General features: G+C 65.3%; 1 protein-coding gene across 4 annotated transcripts in view; it reads left to right on the top strand.

Annotated features, from left to right (window-relative positions):
* The window catches only part of PRKAR1B (protein kinase cAMP-dependent type I regulatory subunit beta), a 115,637-nt gene extending 103,199 nt beyond the window's left edge, over positions 1 to 12,438 (top strand). For all 4 annotated transcript variants that reach the window (XM_042921605.1, XM_042921604.1, XM_042921603.1 and 1 more), the window contains 2 exons: positions 10,619 to 10,700; positions 11,034 to 12,438. In XM_042921605.1, coding sequence (XP_042777539.1) covers positions 10,619 to 10,700; positions 11,034 to 11,206 — 255 coding nt within the window. In that variant the 3' untranslated portion in view covers positions 11,207 to 12,438. The remainder of the gene's footprint in view (positions 1 to 10,618; positions 10,701 to 11,033) is intronic.
* Positions 12,439 to 14,641: the final 2,203 nt, after the last annotated feature.

The following is a 14,641-nucleotide window of genomic DNA, read 5'->3' as shown; positions in this document are numbered from 1 at the left end:
CCGTCGGCACGTCTGACTCTCGACAGCCGTCCGGGGCTGGTCACGGTCTCGCGGTTCGTGGGCTCGAGCCCCGTGCCAGGCTCCGTGCTCACGGTGCGGAGTTGGCTTGGGACCCTCCCTCCCCCTCTCTCCCCGCCCCTCCCCTGCTCGCACACTCTCACGCTCTCGCCCAAAAATAAACGTTTTTGAAAATAAAAACAAAACAAGAGGGGACCTTGCCGGGTCGTCGGTGCCGGTGAGATGCGGAGCCCTCTCTGCCGGCACACGAAGCACGAACAGCACGGGTGAGACCTGGACAGGAAACACAGATCTGGTTTGTGACTCCCGGGAGGGCGTGTCAGGGTCCCTTTCCGCCACCCGCCTGAAATTTCTGGAAGGTGGGTCTGCCAGGGCACCGGAGGCACAACCCGCCCCCCCCCCCCAGGCCCCGCGCCCGTCCCAGCCCCGCGCCCACCCACCGGGGACACATGGTGCCTGCGGGTGGGGGGCACGTGCAGCTCCTTTGCCCCAGGCTCCCTGGAAGCCGTGTGAATCTTTCTGAAGGACCCCAGCCCCAGCAGTCCTCGGCTGCGTGAGTCACGAGTCCTTCTGAAGGGAGAGGGAAGGAAGGAGAAAACGGAATGAATTCTGATTCTAGGTCGACAGCGAGTGGAGCCGGTCCCAGGGGAGTGCCCGCCGGCTTCTTCCTCCCGTGACGAGCTTGGGGGTGGGGGGAGACCCTTGAGGTCCTGTCCTGCTCCTCAAAGGGGCTGGTGGGTGATGTCCCCTCTGCTGTGGCCTCGGACGTGACACCCTCTCTGGGTCTGTGTGGGCCTGGCATTTCCCGGTTAAGAACATGAGGTCCAGGAGGGGGTGGAGGGGGGTCCCTCCAGCCACCACTTTGTTGGACCCCACCCCCAAATCTGCATTGGATGTGACCAACCGTAGGGTCCTCACTGCTTCCTGGACAAGCGGGGTCTGACTCACCGGGACACCCAGGCTGGTCGTGGGGGCGCCTCCTTCCTGGCACCAGCGGCCGTGCTGAGACACCCACACGGCTCAGCTCATCAGTGGGGCCCTGAGCTCCGGGCACAGGACGCCCCACCTTGGGTGTCCAGCCCACTGCACCTCCAGAGAGCAGCCGTGGTCCCCGGGCTTAGCAGGTGCCTAGGTGAGAGCGGCCGGTGAGAGGGGGACAGACCGTGGCTCTAAGTCACCAACCCCTGAAACCGCCTGTGTGTCCCCGTGAGGGGTGCACGTGTGGAGCCCCTCCTCTGATGACCTGGGACCAAGGGGAGGGTGTGGTGCCGGCTTGAAGGCACAAATCCTTTCCTGCCCTAGGTTTCAACTCAGTAATAAGAAGCTGGTGCTCACGGGGCCACTTTGGCTCAGAGGTGCGTTTGTATTCATCTGCGTGGTGGTTTTTTAAAACATTTGAATTAATTACCAGTGTTTAAAAATCAAGGTCTTTCTCGTCGCAGTTGGAATCTAACTTCTCTGTAAACGTGTGGCACCTAGCCACAATCGGCAGACTGGAGGGGTGGGAAAGGACCCCTGTTAGCCACAGTCCCCACCCGGCCCTTGTGTCTGGCCTGCCGGCCTCGCAGGCTTTGAGGTTCATGGTCTCAGAGGTCATGGTCTCCGAGCTGAGGGAGTAACTCTGGCCAGCCCACACAATTGTCCATCATTTGCTGTGGACTAAGGCTTGGACCTCCCAGCCGGGTCCAAGGACACGGGTAAAAAAAGCATTAAATGCGTGTGATGGGCACAGATTGGCGAGGGGGTGGGGGGCCCTCACACAGCTCCAGGGAGAGGAGTGGTCACCTGGTTTGTTAATCCCGATGTCGTGAACTGGGACTTTCTGAGCCCAGGATGCGCCGGGCGTTGTGTGAGCCCCCAGGCATCTGTCAGGGAGGCCTGGTCAGGGGCCAGCGTCCCTTCTGGGGCAGGGGAGGGCTGGGCCTTTGCCCAAGGCCACACAGCCAGCAAGCATCCGCCCTGCATCCCAGTGGCCGGGGTCCTGCTCCTTGCTCCCGCGTGATGGGTGCACACGTGTGTGTCCCACCAGAGGGTCCGGGCACCCCTCATTCTTGTCTAGGGCCCCAGAGATGCCACGGCCCTCTGTGATTCACACAGGGTGATGGGTGACGACGCAGAGGGACCTTTCTGGGTCTTGTGCTGTGCCCGGGGCAGGCCTGTGTGGCTCCCTGCGGGGTCTCCAGGAGAAGGTGCCGAGGGAGGGCGGTGGGGTGACAGTGACACTGGGCCCTGCCCTGGGGCCCCGTGCAGGAACGTCCTCCGTGTGGATCGGGGCAGGGGCTTGTGCACCGGCTCTGGAATGTAACCCGACCCTCCTGGAAATGTATTTGAAGTTGTCTCCTTGGCAACTTGGATTTTTTTCCCCTTTTCCTCTGTGATCAACCAAGTCCAGTAGGTCCTGGTGGGATCCCAGGGTTCACGGGAATCGAGGCTCTCAGCCTGAAATGCAGCTTCCTGGGTGTTTGCTACACGGCCAGAGGCGGCCCGCTGGCTACAGCTGCCACACCTGGGGCAAGCCTGCCAGCCTCGCTCCCCCACGGCACCCAGCGAGCTGCCTGGTGGCTCCCCGGTCTGAGTGGTGCCTCGGGTGGGGAAGCCAGCCTCCATCTGACCCGAGCCGACCCAGACTGTCGTGGGATGAAGCAGGAGAAGGTAGTGTTACTCGTGCATTTTGTTGGGTCGGCCGTTCTCCCTCCGAGGGCTGTTCCGTTGGTTGGATACTTCTGGAAACCCCAGTGACCATCCTGTGGCCGATGTTTCCTTACTAGAAGAGACCCCCGCCCCACCACAGGCCAGGCCTGGGGCGAGGCGAGGCGCGGGTGGCCCATGTTCTTGCGGAAGCTTTCGGGCGTGTGGCCAGTCTGGCTTGAGCTGTCCTCTTTCAGCTGGCGAACAGCACACGCACACAGTGGAGTGGGTTAACCCCCGGTTCCTGGGCCGCCTGTGAGTTCCCCCGCCCAGCGGGGCTGGTCTGCGCACAGGGAGATGGCGGGAAAGGGGCCCCGGCCCCGTGGCTCCCTGCGGTCAGGGTCAGTTTGATGGGTCGGCTTGAGCAAGCCGCGGTCCCCGGGTGTCTAGATGTTTCTGCGAAGGTATTTTTCAGATGGGACTAGCACGGACATGAGCTGATGTTGAGTGAAGGGGTGGGCCTCAGCCAGTCAGTTGAAGGCTTTTCTTGAGAGAAGAAAGACCCGCGTGTCCCCCCGGGGGAGACACCCCCTGCCGGCCGGCCGGCCCTATGGATTCTGGACTCGCGGTCCCCACTGTCCTGTGAGCCAATTCCTGGGCTCGACGTCTCTCTACACATATACGTCCCATTGGCTGTCTCTCTGGAGAACCCCGACTGACGTGCCTGTCGGCTTTTCTGGGATAGACAGGTGTCTGTGCGGGGGGCGGGGGGCCCCTGAGGCCCAGGCCCGGGTGCCGGGCAGGTGCAGGGCCCTGGGCGCCTGCAGACACGGCTGCCGTAGTGAGGAGCATGGGCTGGGGGGCCCTGGCTGGGGGGCTCTGCGTCCTCCAGTCAGTAAGTGGGGCCGGGCCCCCGCCCTCATGCCTTTGCCTGGCTGAGTGTCTCCACTCCGTTTTGGAAGATGGTCGTGGGGTTTGCTTATTCGTCTTCTCTCTGCTGGTCCCCGAGGTGTGACCGAGGCTGGTGGAGACCCCCTGCCCTGCACAGGTGCGGGAAACGGCCCTACAGACCCTTGGTGAGTGATGAACGCCTGCCGTCCGGTGGGAGCCCAGCCGGGAAGGCAGGGCTGGGCTGCAAGACCGGGGGCCTCGCCTGAGCCCTGAGGGTCTCTGTGCCGGAGCAGTGCCCCTCCTGGGCAAGGTGGCCTCCCGGCTCTGTGCGCGCACCTGCTGTGTCTGAATCCCCACGACAGCAGACCCCCAGAGCTCTTGAAAACATCCTCAGCGGATGAGCGAGGTCAGCCTGGTAAACCGGCCGACAGACCCAGAGAGTGCAAAGCCCCTGGGTCCTCCCAGGGCCTGACCCGTGGCTGCCGGTGGGGTGGGCGTGGCCCCGTGTTCTCTAGACCACTTCCCTCCCAGAGAGCCGGCAGGCGCACCAGGTGGGACCTTTACGTCCAGGCCTCCTCAGGGATTGGGCTCCGGGCAGAGAGAGGGCGAGCGGGTGCAGAACTGGCCAGGCCCCCAGCCGTTCCAGGCCCTGAGACTCCCGGCTCCTGGTCTCCAGAACTGGCAAGGAGGTGGGCGGGCCTGACTCTGCATGCCCAGGAGGACCCCCTGAGGCCCACCGGCTGGCGGCTGGGGAGACACTGTCACGGAAACTCCAGATTTGGTTCATCTGCTCTCTTAGTAAGTTAATTTTGTAAACGTCCACACTGTTGGAGCGAAGGCATAACCACTGCTCCTGAGGCCACAGTCTGTCCGGGGACTGGCCCTGTTGGCCCCTCAGACACACGGACCAGGCTGGTGGGCACGCACGATTCACCGGGATCTTGGGGGATAGGGAGGAGACCTCCCCCGTGGGCATGTCCTTCTGTGCCCAGGGCCGTTCGGGCAAGGGCTGGTGCCATGCCCTTGCTGCGTGCCAGGCCGAGGCGGGGCGGGGACAGCAGCTACGGGTGCTTCCGTGTTTACTTGCCAAGGAGGGAAGTGGTCCCAGTCCGTTGGCACAGACTGGCCCTGGGTCCGCGTGGAGGAGGGCAGGGCCTCGGCAGGAGGGCCCTGTAGCTGGGGGCCCTGGGGCCAGGAGGCAGCAGGGATGGTCTCACCGGAGAGAGGGTGTGCTGGGCAGGTTGGGGCGGGGGCCTCAGGTGCAGGAAACGTTCTGCGGACGGAAACCAACAGAGGGAAGTGGCCTCCGGTCCGCATCCGGGGATAGCGATTGGCCCAGACCGTTGTTCTGCGGGCCTGGCGCGGGGCTGCCCGAGGTCACGGGTGCTTACTGGCTCGTCGGCCAGACCCCCAGAATAAGAGAGAGCAGGATTTCAGAGAAGTTCTCTCTCTCTCTCTCTCTCTCTGATTTTTAAGATTTGATTTTTTTTTAAGTTTATTTATTTATTTTGAGAGAGAGAGAGTGCTCGCGCGCACGTGAGTGTTCACAAGCTGGGGGCGGGCAGGAGAGCAGGAGAGAGAATCCCAAGCAGGCTCCGAGCTGTCAGCTCGATCCCACAAACGAGATCACGACTTGAGCCGAGCTCAAGAGTCACTCACCTGACTGAGCCCCCAGGTGCGCCGAGACTTCATTTTTTAGGGTAGTTTTAGATTCACTGCAGCGTTGAGCTGAATGGACAGAGATCTCCCGTAATTCCCCACTCCCCCCCGGACTCCCCCGTTCTCGGCGTCCCCCAGATGGTGGGTTTGTTGCAGTCGGTGACCCCACACTGACACGCTGTTCTCACCCGGAGTCCACGGTTCGCGGGAGGGTCCCTCTGGGGAGGTGCACGTTCTGTGGGTGTCCACCGTCCCGTGTCCCTCGCGCTGTTCGCCGCCCTAAGAGTCCCCTGTGCTCCCCCTGCTCCTCCCTCCGCCCTGAGCCCCGGCAGCCCCCGTCTTCTGTCTGCGCAGCCCTGCCTCTTCCAGGACGTCCTGTCGGTGGAATCAGACAGCGTGCCGTCCAGGTCATCGGTCATCGCATGCAGGCCTTTGTGGCGCAGAATCGCGGCCCCTCGTCTGGACCTGACCCCGCGTGGCCGCTCGCCTGCTCAGGGGCAGCATGCTTGCTGTGGGCGTAGCCGCCCTGAACACCCAGTCGCCGGTTTTTGTGTGGCCCGGGGGCGCGGTTGCCGGGTGCAAGGGGTTTGCGTCCACCCACCCCGGTGCCCGCTCGGTGCCTGGACGGCCTCCCTCCGACGCCAGCGGGGCCTCCCAGGCCCCGTCCCGTGCGGGCCGCTGTGATGTCTCCTTCCTTGTCAGGGGCCCGGCGACGCCCTCGCCAGCTCACCTGCCTGCACACCTGGCCGACCCCTCAGGCAGGACCTGGCAGGCCAGGCCCTCGGCTCTGATCGGCCTCGGCACACGGGCGTGAGGGCACGCACGTCACCTTCCGTGCCGCCGTGGATGAAGTGCACTGTCGTGTGGCTCTGTCTGCCCCAGAACATTCTGGATCACCACACAAGTCAGCTTGCTGGAAGCCGAGGCTAGACCCCGATGGGAGCCTTAGAAAAACAAAACATTAACAAAATCGTGCCACCCAAGTGTCACTTCCTGGAACAAGTCTGGTGACACAGACACGTCTTTAGGAAAACATTGCCTCCTCCCCACCCGCCATCCCCCCCCTTCACCGCCGTCCCCCCGGCGGCTCGTGTGCGTCCCTAAGTGCCTTCTCCTTGACGGGTTCTTCCTGGCTTCTGTTATCAGCATCAGAGATGTGGTGAAAGTCTGGGGGATGTTTCTCCCAGACAGAAAACGTGCCCCCGCCCCAAGGTCTGCACGTCCAGACTCTGTTTCTGGCTCAGGCCTTCACCCCGGGCACAGGGCTGGAGCGTGGTTGCTGGCCACGGTGCCCTGTGTGGTCTGGGTTGGGTCGCCCACTCACCGGGGAGGCGTTGGGACAGGAGCCTACCCGTGGCTCCGGTGCCCCGGGTGGAGGCCGCCAGCCAGCACAGGGAGTCTGCGGACGGTGGTTCCTGGGGACGGGGCTGGTGGCCGTTGGACTCAGCTGAGCACCAGAACCATTGGACCCCAGAGTGGACTGCAGCGGGCTGCCCGCCCCCCACCCCCAACCTGGAAGGAGCCCTGGGTGGTGGTCCCTCTCTCCTGCCCTCACTCGAAGCAGGGCGTGTGTGGCCAGGAAGCCTCGGACCCACTCCCCGGTGCCCCTGAGGCCGCGGGTGGCAGGGAGGAACCGGCCGGACGTTGGGGGCAGAGCCCGGGGGGAAGGGGGCCGTGGCCTGGGACCCGCCGGCCCCTCCCGTTACGCTCCAGGACACGTTTGGTGCGGCCGCCTGTGTGCAGCCCGGACATCGTGTGTGCCCGCTGGAGCATCGGTCACCGGCCACTTCCCCCTGCTCCTGACACACGTCGCCTGACTTGGGGGGCATGAGACAGACCGTGGGTTTGGAGGAAGGACCGCCAGCAGCCAGGGCTTGTGGCGCTTCACGCTCTGGGGCCCCGGCCTCACGGGTGACCTTTGGACACCAGCGCGAACCCGGCCAGGGTGTGGGCGGCCGCGGGGTGTGATGCCCTTGCCCCGTGGCTTTCCGCCGTGCCGCAGGGAGGGGGGACCGGGGCTCCGGCAGAGTCGGCCCGGCCCCTCGGGAGGAACAGAGAGGAGCTCGACGGGCGCCCACTCGCCGATGCAGGGGGAGCCCGGGGCTGTCTGCGAGGTGCTCTCACCCGCGGGCTCAGTTACTGCCGTGCGCGTGCAGACGTGCAGCACGCCGCCTGTGCATAAGCACACAAACACGGACGGCGGTGCGTCCACAGGGGTCCCCGGGCGTCAGGCAGGGACGGGCGGGGATGTCTCGTGAACGCCGCAGCCACGGGTGTTTTCTGTTCCGCTCATTCAAGCGCCCACTGCCCTCACGACCACCTGTCCCGTCTGACGGGGATGGAGCTACTTCTGAAGTGAAGGTGGTCGGGCCCCAGCTCCGGGAGGCTGAACGGTCCTGTACCCATTCTGTGGAAGAGGAGGCTGAGGCCGGGAAGTGGGGGGCCCCCCGCGGCTGTGGCCGGCGCTCCGCGGAGCTGAGGTCGGCCGACTGCGGCTTCAGGTGGGGCCGGTGCGTCTCTCACGGCTTTCCAGCCCCTGCCTGGCGGCGCTCAGTTGTTCAGGGGCGCGTACAGGGTGTGACGGACGCGGGTCCCGCACGAGCCTGTCGTCCGCCCGGGGTGGTGGGTCCAGGGGCCCAGGGGGTCGCTCTGCAGGCACTGAGCCCCTGAACGAATGAGTAAAAGGGTGTGCGGCTGGGGTCCTGGAGGAGAAGCCGCCCCCACGTGCCCACCCGTGTGCCACCCTGACCGGTTCCCCTCGCTGTGGGCATCGCACCCGCCCACGGGAGAAAATCTGAGCCACAGAAGTCTCGTCGCTTTTTAAAACTGAAACAGCGCCGAAGGAGGGAGTCATTTAGGAATCCCGCCCCTGACGCCGGTGCTAACGCTCTTCTCCTGGGCCCTCCCAGGCCGCGTTCGGCGAGACCCGATTATTTTCGGGCCCGGCCTACAGTCACTGAGAGAGGAATTTGATGAGTACGGTCTAGCCTTCTGGCAAGTGTTTCTCCGGCCCGGAACATTCCGGCTGGCGGTCCCCCGGGGGTGTCTGTGCAGCCCCGTCGGCAGCCTGGGCAGCGAGTCGTGGGAACCGCGGCCCCGCGGGCGCAGGGTCTGCACCCACAGCGTCTGCCGGCACCGCCAGATCAGGAGACCCCGAAACCACACGCCCGAGAGCGCAAGGAAGCGTGTTCTCGTGGGCACGTTCTGGGCCGGGAGGTGGCTCCACGTGGCCCTGGGGCCCGCTCGCCTTGGCGCCCGCGGTCGACGTCACAGCCGCGGGGGGCAGCACACGCCCTGTCCATCTGTCCATCCGGGAGAGGGTGGTCGCGTCTACCCACAAAGGAGGTGGGGGCCGCGGCCGGCGACAGTGGTGCTCCCCTGCCGTGTGTTTGCCGTGGGCTCTCCCTGCTTCATGTGTGACGACCTTGCTTCCGTCTGGCTGGGACGGTGACATACCCGTGTGCACGTGCCCCCCAGCGTCCACGGTCACGGCCTGCCTCGTCTCACGTGGCCATTGCTCTGTGCGCCCCCGGAGGGAATGCTGCTGGTCTCTCGGTGGATGGTGGTCTCCCGACCAGTGCTGGCCCACCCAGACCCATCCCTACTCCTTCCTGTGAGCACCACCCGATCGGCCGGGCCTTGGTGAGCATGCGACCTGTTTGGGCCAATGTGGTGTGAGGGAAGGTTGCTGGGAGCTTCTGGAAGGTTTTCCTGCTGAGGAGAGAAGCTGCAGGAGGAAGCAGTGGGTTCTATGCCTGCTGATAGCAAGGGGAGACACTTGGCGACTCCCGGAACCGCGGCAGCTCCTGTGCCACCATGAGGGCCTGAGGTCGCCAGAGCAGGACGCAGGGGTGAGCCCCGGGCCCTGACACCTGTCTGGGCCACTGAATCGGCTGCCCATCTTCTGGTTCCACTGCCTCACAGATACTCCAGGAGCCCTCAGGCCCCTGCAGCTGGCTTTGCATCTGAACGGACACTCTCGGCCTGGAGTGTCACTGATTCTACACACAGGACACATCCAGTTCCACTGCTGGGGTTTTGAAAGAGGAAAACAATCCCAGTTGTAAAATGGAAATTATGTAAATGGGAATGAAAGGCGTGTAGGTCACGTACGTCATCATTATAGGACATAAGTGTCAAAGAATTAGGTGGGCACAACGGGGCTCTGAGAAAAATCACGCCCGTCTCGGCAGCCCAGGGCACGGAGGGCCCGCACGTGGTGCCGGGGTGACCTTCCCTGTGTCTCCCTGACCATGTCGGAGCCCGTGAGTCCCCTCAGCCTTGCTCCCAGCCCAGGAGTCTGTGCCTTCTGGGGTTGGGCAGGGAGCACGTGTGCTCCAGGCCCTGCCACCCTCGCCTCCCGGGCAGTGGCGGCATCGCTCTGCTGTTTAGACGTCTGGCTCCATCCATCAGCTGGCTTCATAAACACGCCAGACGCCCGTGAGCCGAGCGGCCCCATGGCCGGAGCAGGGGTGAGCGCGGGGATCCAGCTGCTGGCGGCGGGGGAGGGGGGCGGCTGCCGATCGGGGCCCGGAGATTCCAGGCACGGCGGCACCAGCAGGGTCTTCTCACGGCGCCTCCCCCAGCCTGCGGTGAGGCAGGAGCCGGCCTGGCCGGCGACCTGAGCCGGGTAAACCGAGCCCCCCCCTTGGATCAGGATCACGTCTGTCGGTGCTGCAAGGGCACGGGGCTGCGCCTGACAGGCTGAGGGCCCGGGTGCCCCGGGGCAGCAGAGGGTACAGGGGCCCTCGTCCACCCCGGGCCTCAGCCCCCTCGGCAGCAGCGAAGGAGCCGGCAGCCTGTCCCAGAGGCTCGGTTATTCCGGAGGCCGTTCAGCCCGGCCGCGCGGGGCTCAGCTGCAGGAGTGATGCTGTTTATGCACATCCACTGAGCAGGGCTGAGCGCCGGCTGGATGCTCCGGGCAGTTTACAAAGCCTCACTTCTGATCCTCACAGGTGTAGAGTCGGGGGGCTCCCCAGACAGGGGACTGGCCTGAGGCGCCTGGCAGGCGAGGGGGCCTGGGGTCAGAGCCCGTCTGCGGCCTCAGGACATCCCTGCCCGCGTGTGAGGCGGCTCCGTGGGCTCCTTGTCAATCATTGAGCCTCTGCAGACCCCCCACCCCCCGCTCGGGAGGGGCCCCCGCTGCTCCCTGGGGGCATGACCTTAGACCACGCCCATCCCACTGGAGCGCCAAGTCCTTGGGAGCTAGCCCGAGGTCAGCCCGGGGTGCCCCCAAAGACTCTCCCCACTGCCCGGCCTGCGGTGGCCTCTGACCTCACACCCTTCTGTCTCCAAGGAGGAAACGCCTGACTTCGGTTTAGCCGGGGAGCAGGCGGACGGGAGCTGGAGGGGGGGGTTGGGCACGCCCCCTCGCCTGTGACCCCCCAACTGCTGACCCTCACCTGTCCCTTGGCGTCTGCAGGGCACGGCCTCCGTCCTCCAGCGCCGGTCCCCCAACGAAGAGTACGTGGAGGTGGGGCGCCTGGGGCCCTCCGACTACTTTGGTGAGTGTGGGTTCCCCGCCCTGTCATAGGGGAGCCCCAGAAGGGCCCTGAGGTGGAGAGTTGCGGGGGCGCCCGTGGGGGGCAGGCCGGGACACCCTCAACGGACATGGCTGTCCCCAGGGAGGGCATGACCCGGAGCCCCGAGTGACCCAAGTCCCTGCGGGGAGGCAGGACGGTGCCCAGCTGTGCTCCAAGGGTGACGTGTCAGCGTGTGTGTGTGTGTGTGTGTGTGTGCCCTCGCATGCGTGCACGTGCGCGTGCTGGGGGCCAGTGGGGGCCAGCCGTCTGGAGCAGCCCTGGGGACCCGGCCCCTGACCGCCCGCTCGCCCGCAGGGGAGATTGCGCTGCTGCTGAACCGGCCCCGGGCGGCCACCGTGGTGGCCCGGGGGCCCCTCAAGTGCGTCAAGCTGGACCGGCCCCGCTTCGAGCGCGTGCTGGGCCCCTGCTCCGAGATCCTCAAGAGGAACATCCAGCGGTACAACAGCTTCATCTCCCTCACCGTCTGAGCCCCGCGGCCCCGCAGCCCCACTTCTGTGTGCTGGCCTGTTCCCGTGTCCGCGGGCCGTGGGGGCGGGCGCCCCAAGTCCGCGGGGCCGCCCCTTCCTCCGGACTCATGTTTGGAAAAAAACGGTCACCTCGTGCGTTTCAAAAACAAACGGCCCTCAAGACCCCCCAGGCCTTCCCCTCTGCCGCTTGTGGGACCCAGCCTCAGTCCTCCCCGACTCTTGGGGGCGCAGGAGTCAGCTGTGAATCCGGGCCAGCCCGGGGCGCGAGGGGGGTGCTGGGCTGGCCGGGTCGGGACGTGCGCTCGCCCCGGTGCCCCAGGGGCCAGGCCACCAGGGCTGCAGTCTGAGTGGGGTGCAGTGACGTGAAAGGGGGTATCCCACGGGGATCCTCTGTTTCCAGGGGGTCCTGTCGGAGACGCCAGGCAGGAGAGTGACCGAAAGCGGCCCCTGCCTCAGACAGGAGGGGGCCTCATCTGGCTGCAGGCGAGCCCCCCCCCCCCCCACCCCGGGGCCCAGGCTGGCGGGAGCCCCTAGAGGAGAGATGTGGTCAAGTGTGCGTCCCCACCTTTCCAGAGACTCGCCCCTGGGATGGCCAGCGTGCCAGACGGTCACCCTTGCTGGGCCGGACACCCGGGACAGGAAGGAGACATCAGGAGTTGGACGCTTTCCACGACCCAGGGAGCACGGTTCTCTCAGAGTCAGGCTGGGGGCCGCATGATATTCGCTTCTTTGCAGAGCAGCTCCTTGGGGACCTTCTGAGGGGGAGGAGGGGTTTTCCAGACACGCTCTGGGTACGCTTGTGACGGCCAGGGGCTCCTTCTCACTTGTCTGGCGGTGCCCCACTGGACACGAGCCCTTGCCCCGGGAGACAGGTGCTTTCTGAACCTCCATCCTCCCGGAGCAGGAAAGATAAAAACCAAACAGGCCCCACACCCGCCCAGGTCGACGATCGATTGAATCCCCACCTAAATGTGCTTTCGGTCCGCGTCAGCTGGAGCTAGAGAGGCCCGGGGGCAGGACAGAGAGCCACGGTGGCCCCTGGGGACAGACATGAGAACGATTCGTGCAGTTAGCCCGATTTTGCCCTTCCTGCGCACGTCTGGGAAGCCGCCCGTGTGAGGCGACCCCGGCCAGCCCTGCCTTTGCCCGTGGATTTTCTGTGATGCCTGAGCCCCCACGCGTACCGTGAAGTTTCAACGCTGCATGTGTATTAAATGTGCCACAAAGTACCTCTTCCCACGTTGGGCTTTGGTCTGAAATCTTTAACAGAGGAGGGTGTTTCTTCTGTTTTTATGGTGCAAAAATATACATAACGTGAGCTTTACCGTCTCAACCATTTTAAAAAACACAGGGCCACCGAGCACATTCACGCTGCTGTGCAGCCCTCCCCACCGTCCGGCTCCGGAATGTTCCATGTCCCCACCCTGAGACTCGGTCCTGTTACACACGGACCCCTACTTGCTCCCCCAGCCCCGGCCCCACTGTCTCCTCCGTGTGTGTGGGTCCCGGTGCATGTCCTTCCGTGTCCGTGAGTCTGACGACCCCGGGACCTCGAGTGAGTGGGTCCCAGTGCGTGTCCTCCCGTGTCCGTGAGTCTGACGACCCGGGGCCTCGTGGGAGTGGGTCCCAGTGCGCGTCCTCCCGTGTCCGTGAATCTTAAGGCCCCGGGGCCTCGTGGGAGTGGGTCCCAGTGCATGTCCTCCCGTGTCCGTGAGTCTGACGACCCCGGGGCCTCGTGGGAGTGGGTCCCAGCGCGCGTCCTCCCGTGTCCGTGAGTCTGATGATGACCCCGGGACCTCGTGGGAGTGGGTCCCAGTGCGTGTCCTCCCGTGTCCCTGAGTCTGACGACCCGGGGCCTCGTGTGTACTCAAAGTATTGCCATTTGAGCATCTTCGCAATATCAGAAAAGGCTCCTGAGAGATTCTGTGCTCCTCTGGGGATGCGTTCTTGGGCCCCGGTGTGCATTTACACGTGCAGCGTGGCTCAGGGTGCACGCGTGGGGCGCCCGCCGGCCGCGTGCTGCTGTGGCTGCCGGTCTGCCCGGCACGCTCCGTGTGCAGTGCCGATGTGTGCACGGCTGTGGGTCTGGTACGGACCTGGGGACGGCCTCCTCCTGGGCCCTGGCCCCCGCCGCTCGAAACCGACCTGTGGGAATTGGCCGGATGTCTGTGACCTTCATCCACATCCCCGGACCTTCTTTTATGCATGTCAGAAGTGCCCCAATGTTCTCTGCGATCGATTCTGTTAAAGTCACACATCTGACCCTGTGAGACGTAGGTCTATAAATAACTCTTATCTTCCTAAATCCATTAGAATGCCTCCTCGTCCTGTGGCTCGGCACGTGAAGGCCCTGATTTGATGTCAGAGTGTCCCCAAGGGAGGCGGCCTGGGGGCCCCACGCTGGCAGGAACCTGGCCTGGGGGGCTGGGTTTGGGGGGAGACAGCGAGGGAGACTGGGGGAAGGACCCTGGGCAGGACGGAGGTGCGTGTCAAGGGACCCCCCCCTCAGAGGGTGGGCATTGGGTCCCAGAGCCTCTCTGTTCCTTCCTGCCGCGGAATGAATTCCCCAAGTTTGGCAGCCCCAGACATCGGGGGCCTCGGGGAGCGGTTTAGCTGGGTGGTTCTGGCCTGGGTCCCCCGAGAGGAGGAGGCCGGGGGGGGGGCTGGGTCTGCCTCCCCGGGGCCGCCCCCCATGCCCCATGTGCAGGGAGGCCTCGGTTCTGGTGTGGGAACGCTCCCGGGGATGCCTGGGCTTCCCCCGCGAGTGGCCCGAGGGAGTGAGCCTGTCAGGACCTCGTCCTGAAGTCACGTTCAGTAGAAACGTGACTCCCACTCGTGGGGACGTGGGGTGTCACTGCCCAGCGCGCAGCCCCGAGGTCAGGGCTCTGGCCGCTGGGTCCCGCTGGCGGCCGGGGCCGTGACGGGCGTCAGGGGCGCCGTGGCACGGGGCGTGTCCTGACCACTGCAGGCAGAGGGGCGCGAAGAACCCTGAGACCCCGTGGCGCAGATGAGCAGCCGGAGGCCGGGGACGGTGGCCGCTGCTCGTGGCTGTGTAGCCGCCAGCCCTCCTCCGCCCCGTCTGCAAGGCCGCACCGAGCAGCATCCTCCCTCCGTCCTCTGAGACTGCTTCCTGGCCTGGGCCTGGGGCCACACAGAGCCACCGAAGGAAGGCACGGGCTTTGAGCCTCCAGGTCTGGCGTTTTGTCACAGCGGCCGCGGGAAACTCGAACCGAGGCCCGGCTGGGTGTGGGGCCGAGCCCTGTGCCCATCTCCAAGGCTAGGGTCGACCACCACCTGAGCTGCCCGGCACTCGGGCCCCTCCTCAGAGGCTGGGCCCTGCTGCCTGCCGCGGGGCCAAGGCCCCCAAAGCATCTTCCCCAGCTGGGCCCTGGGCCCGATCCCTCTGGCACCAGGCGGGCACAGACCCGGGCTTGT

Source organism: Panthera leo, chromosome E3 (genome assembly GCF_018350215.1).
Source record: "Panthera leo isolate Ple1 chromosome E3, P.leo_Ple1_pat1.1, whole genome shotgun sequence".
Taxonomy (NCBI): Eukaryota; Metazoa; Chordata; class Mammalia; order Carnivora; family Felidae; genus Panthera; species Panthera leo.
Note: the sequence above shows the minus strand (reverse complement) of the source record. Positions and strands in the feature narration are given on the sequence as shown.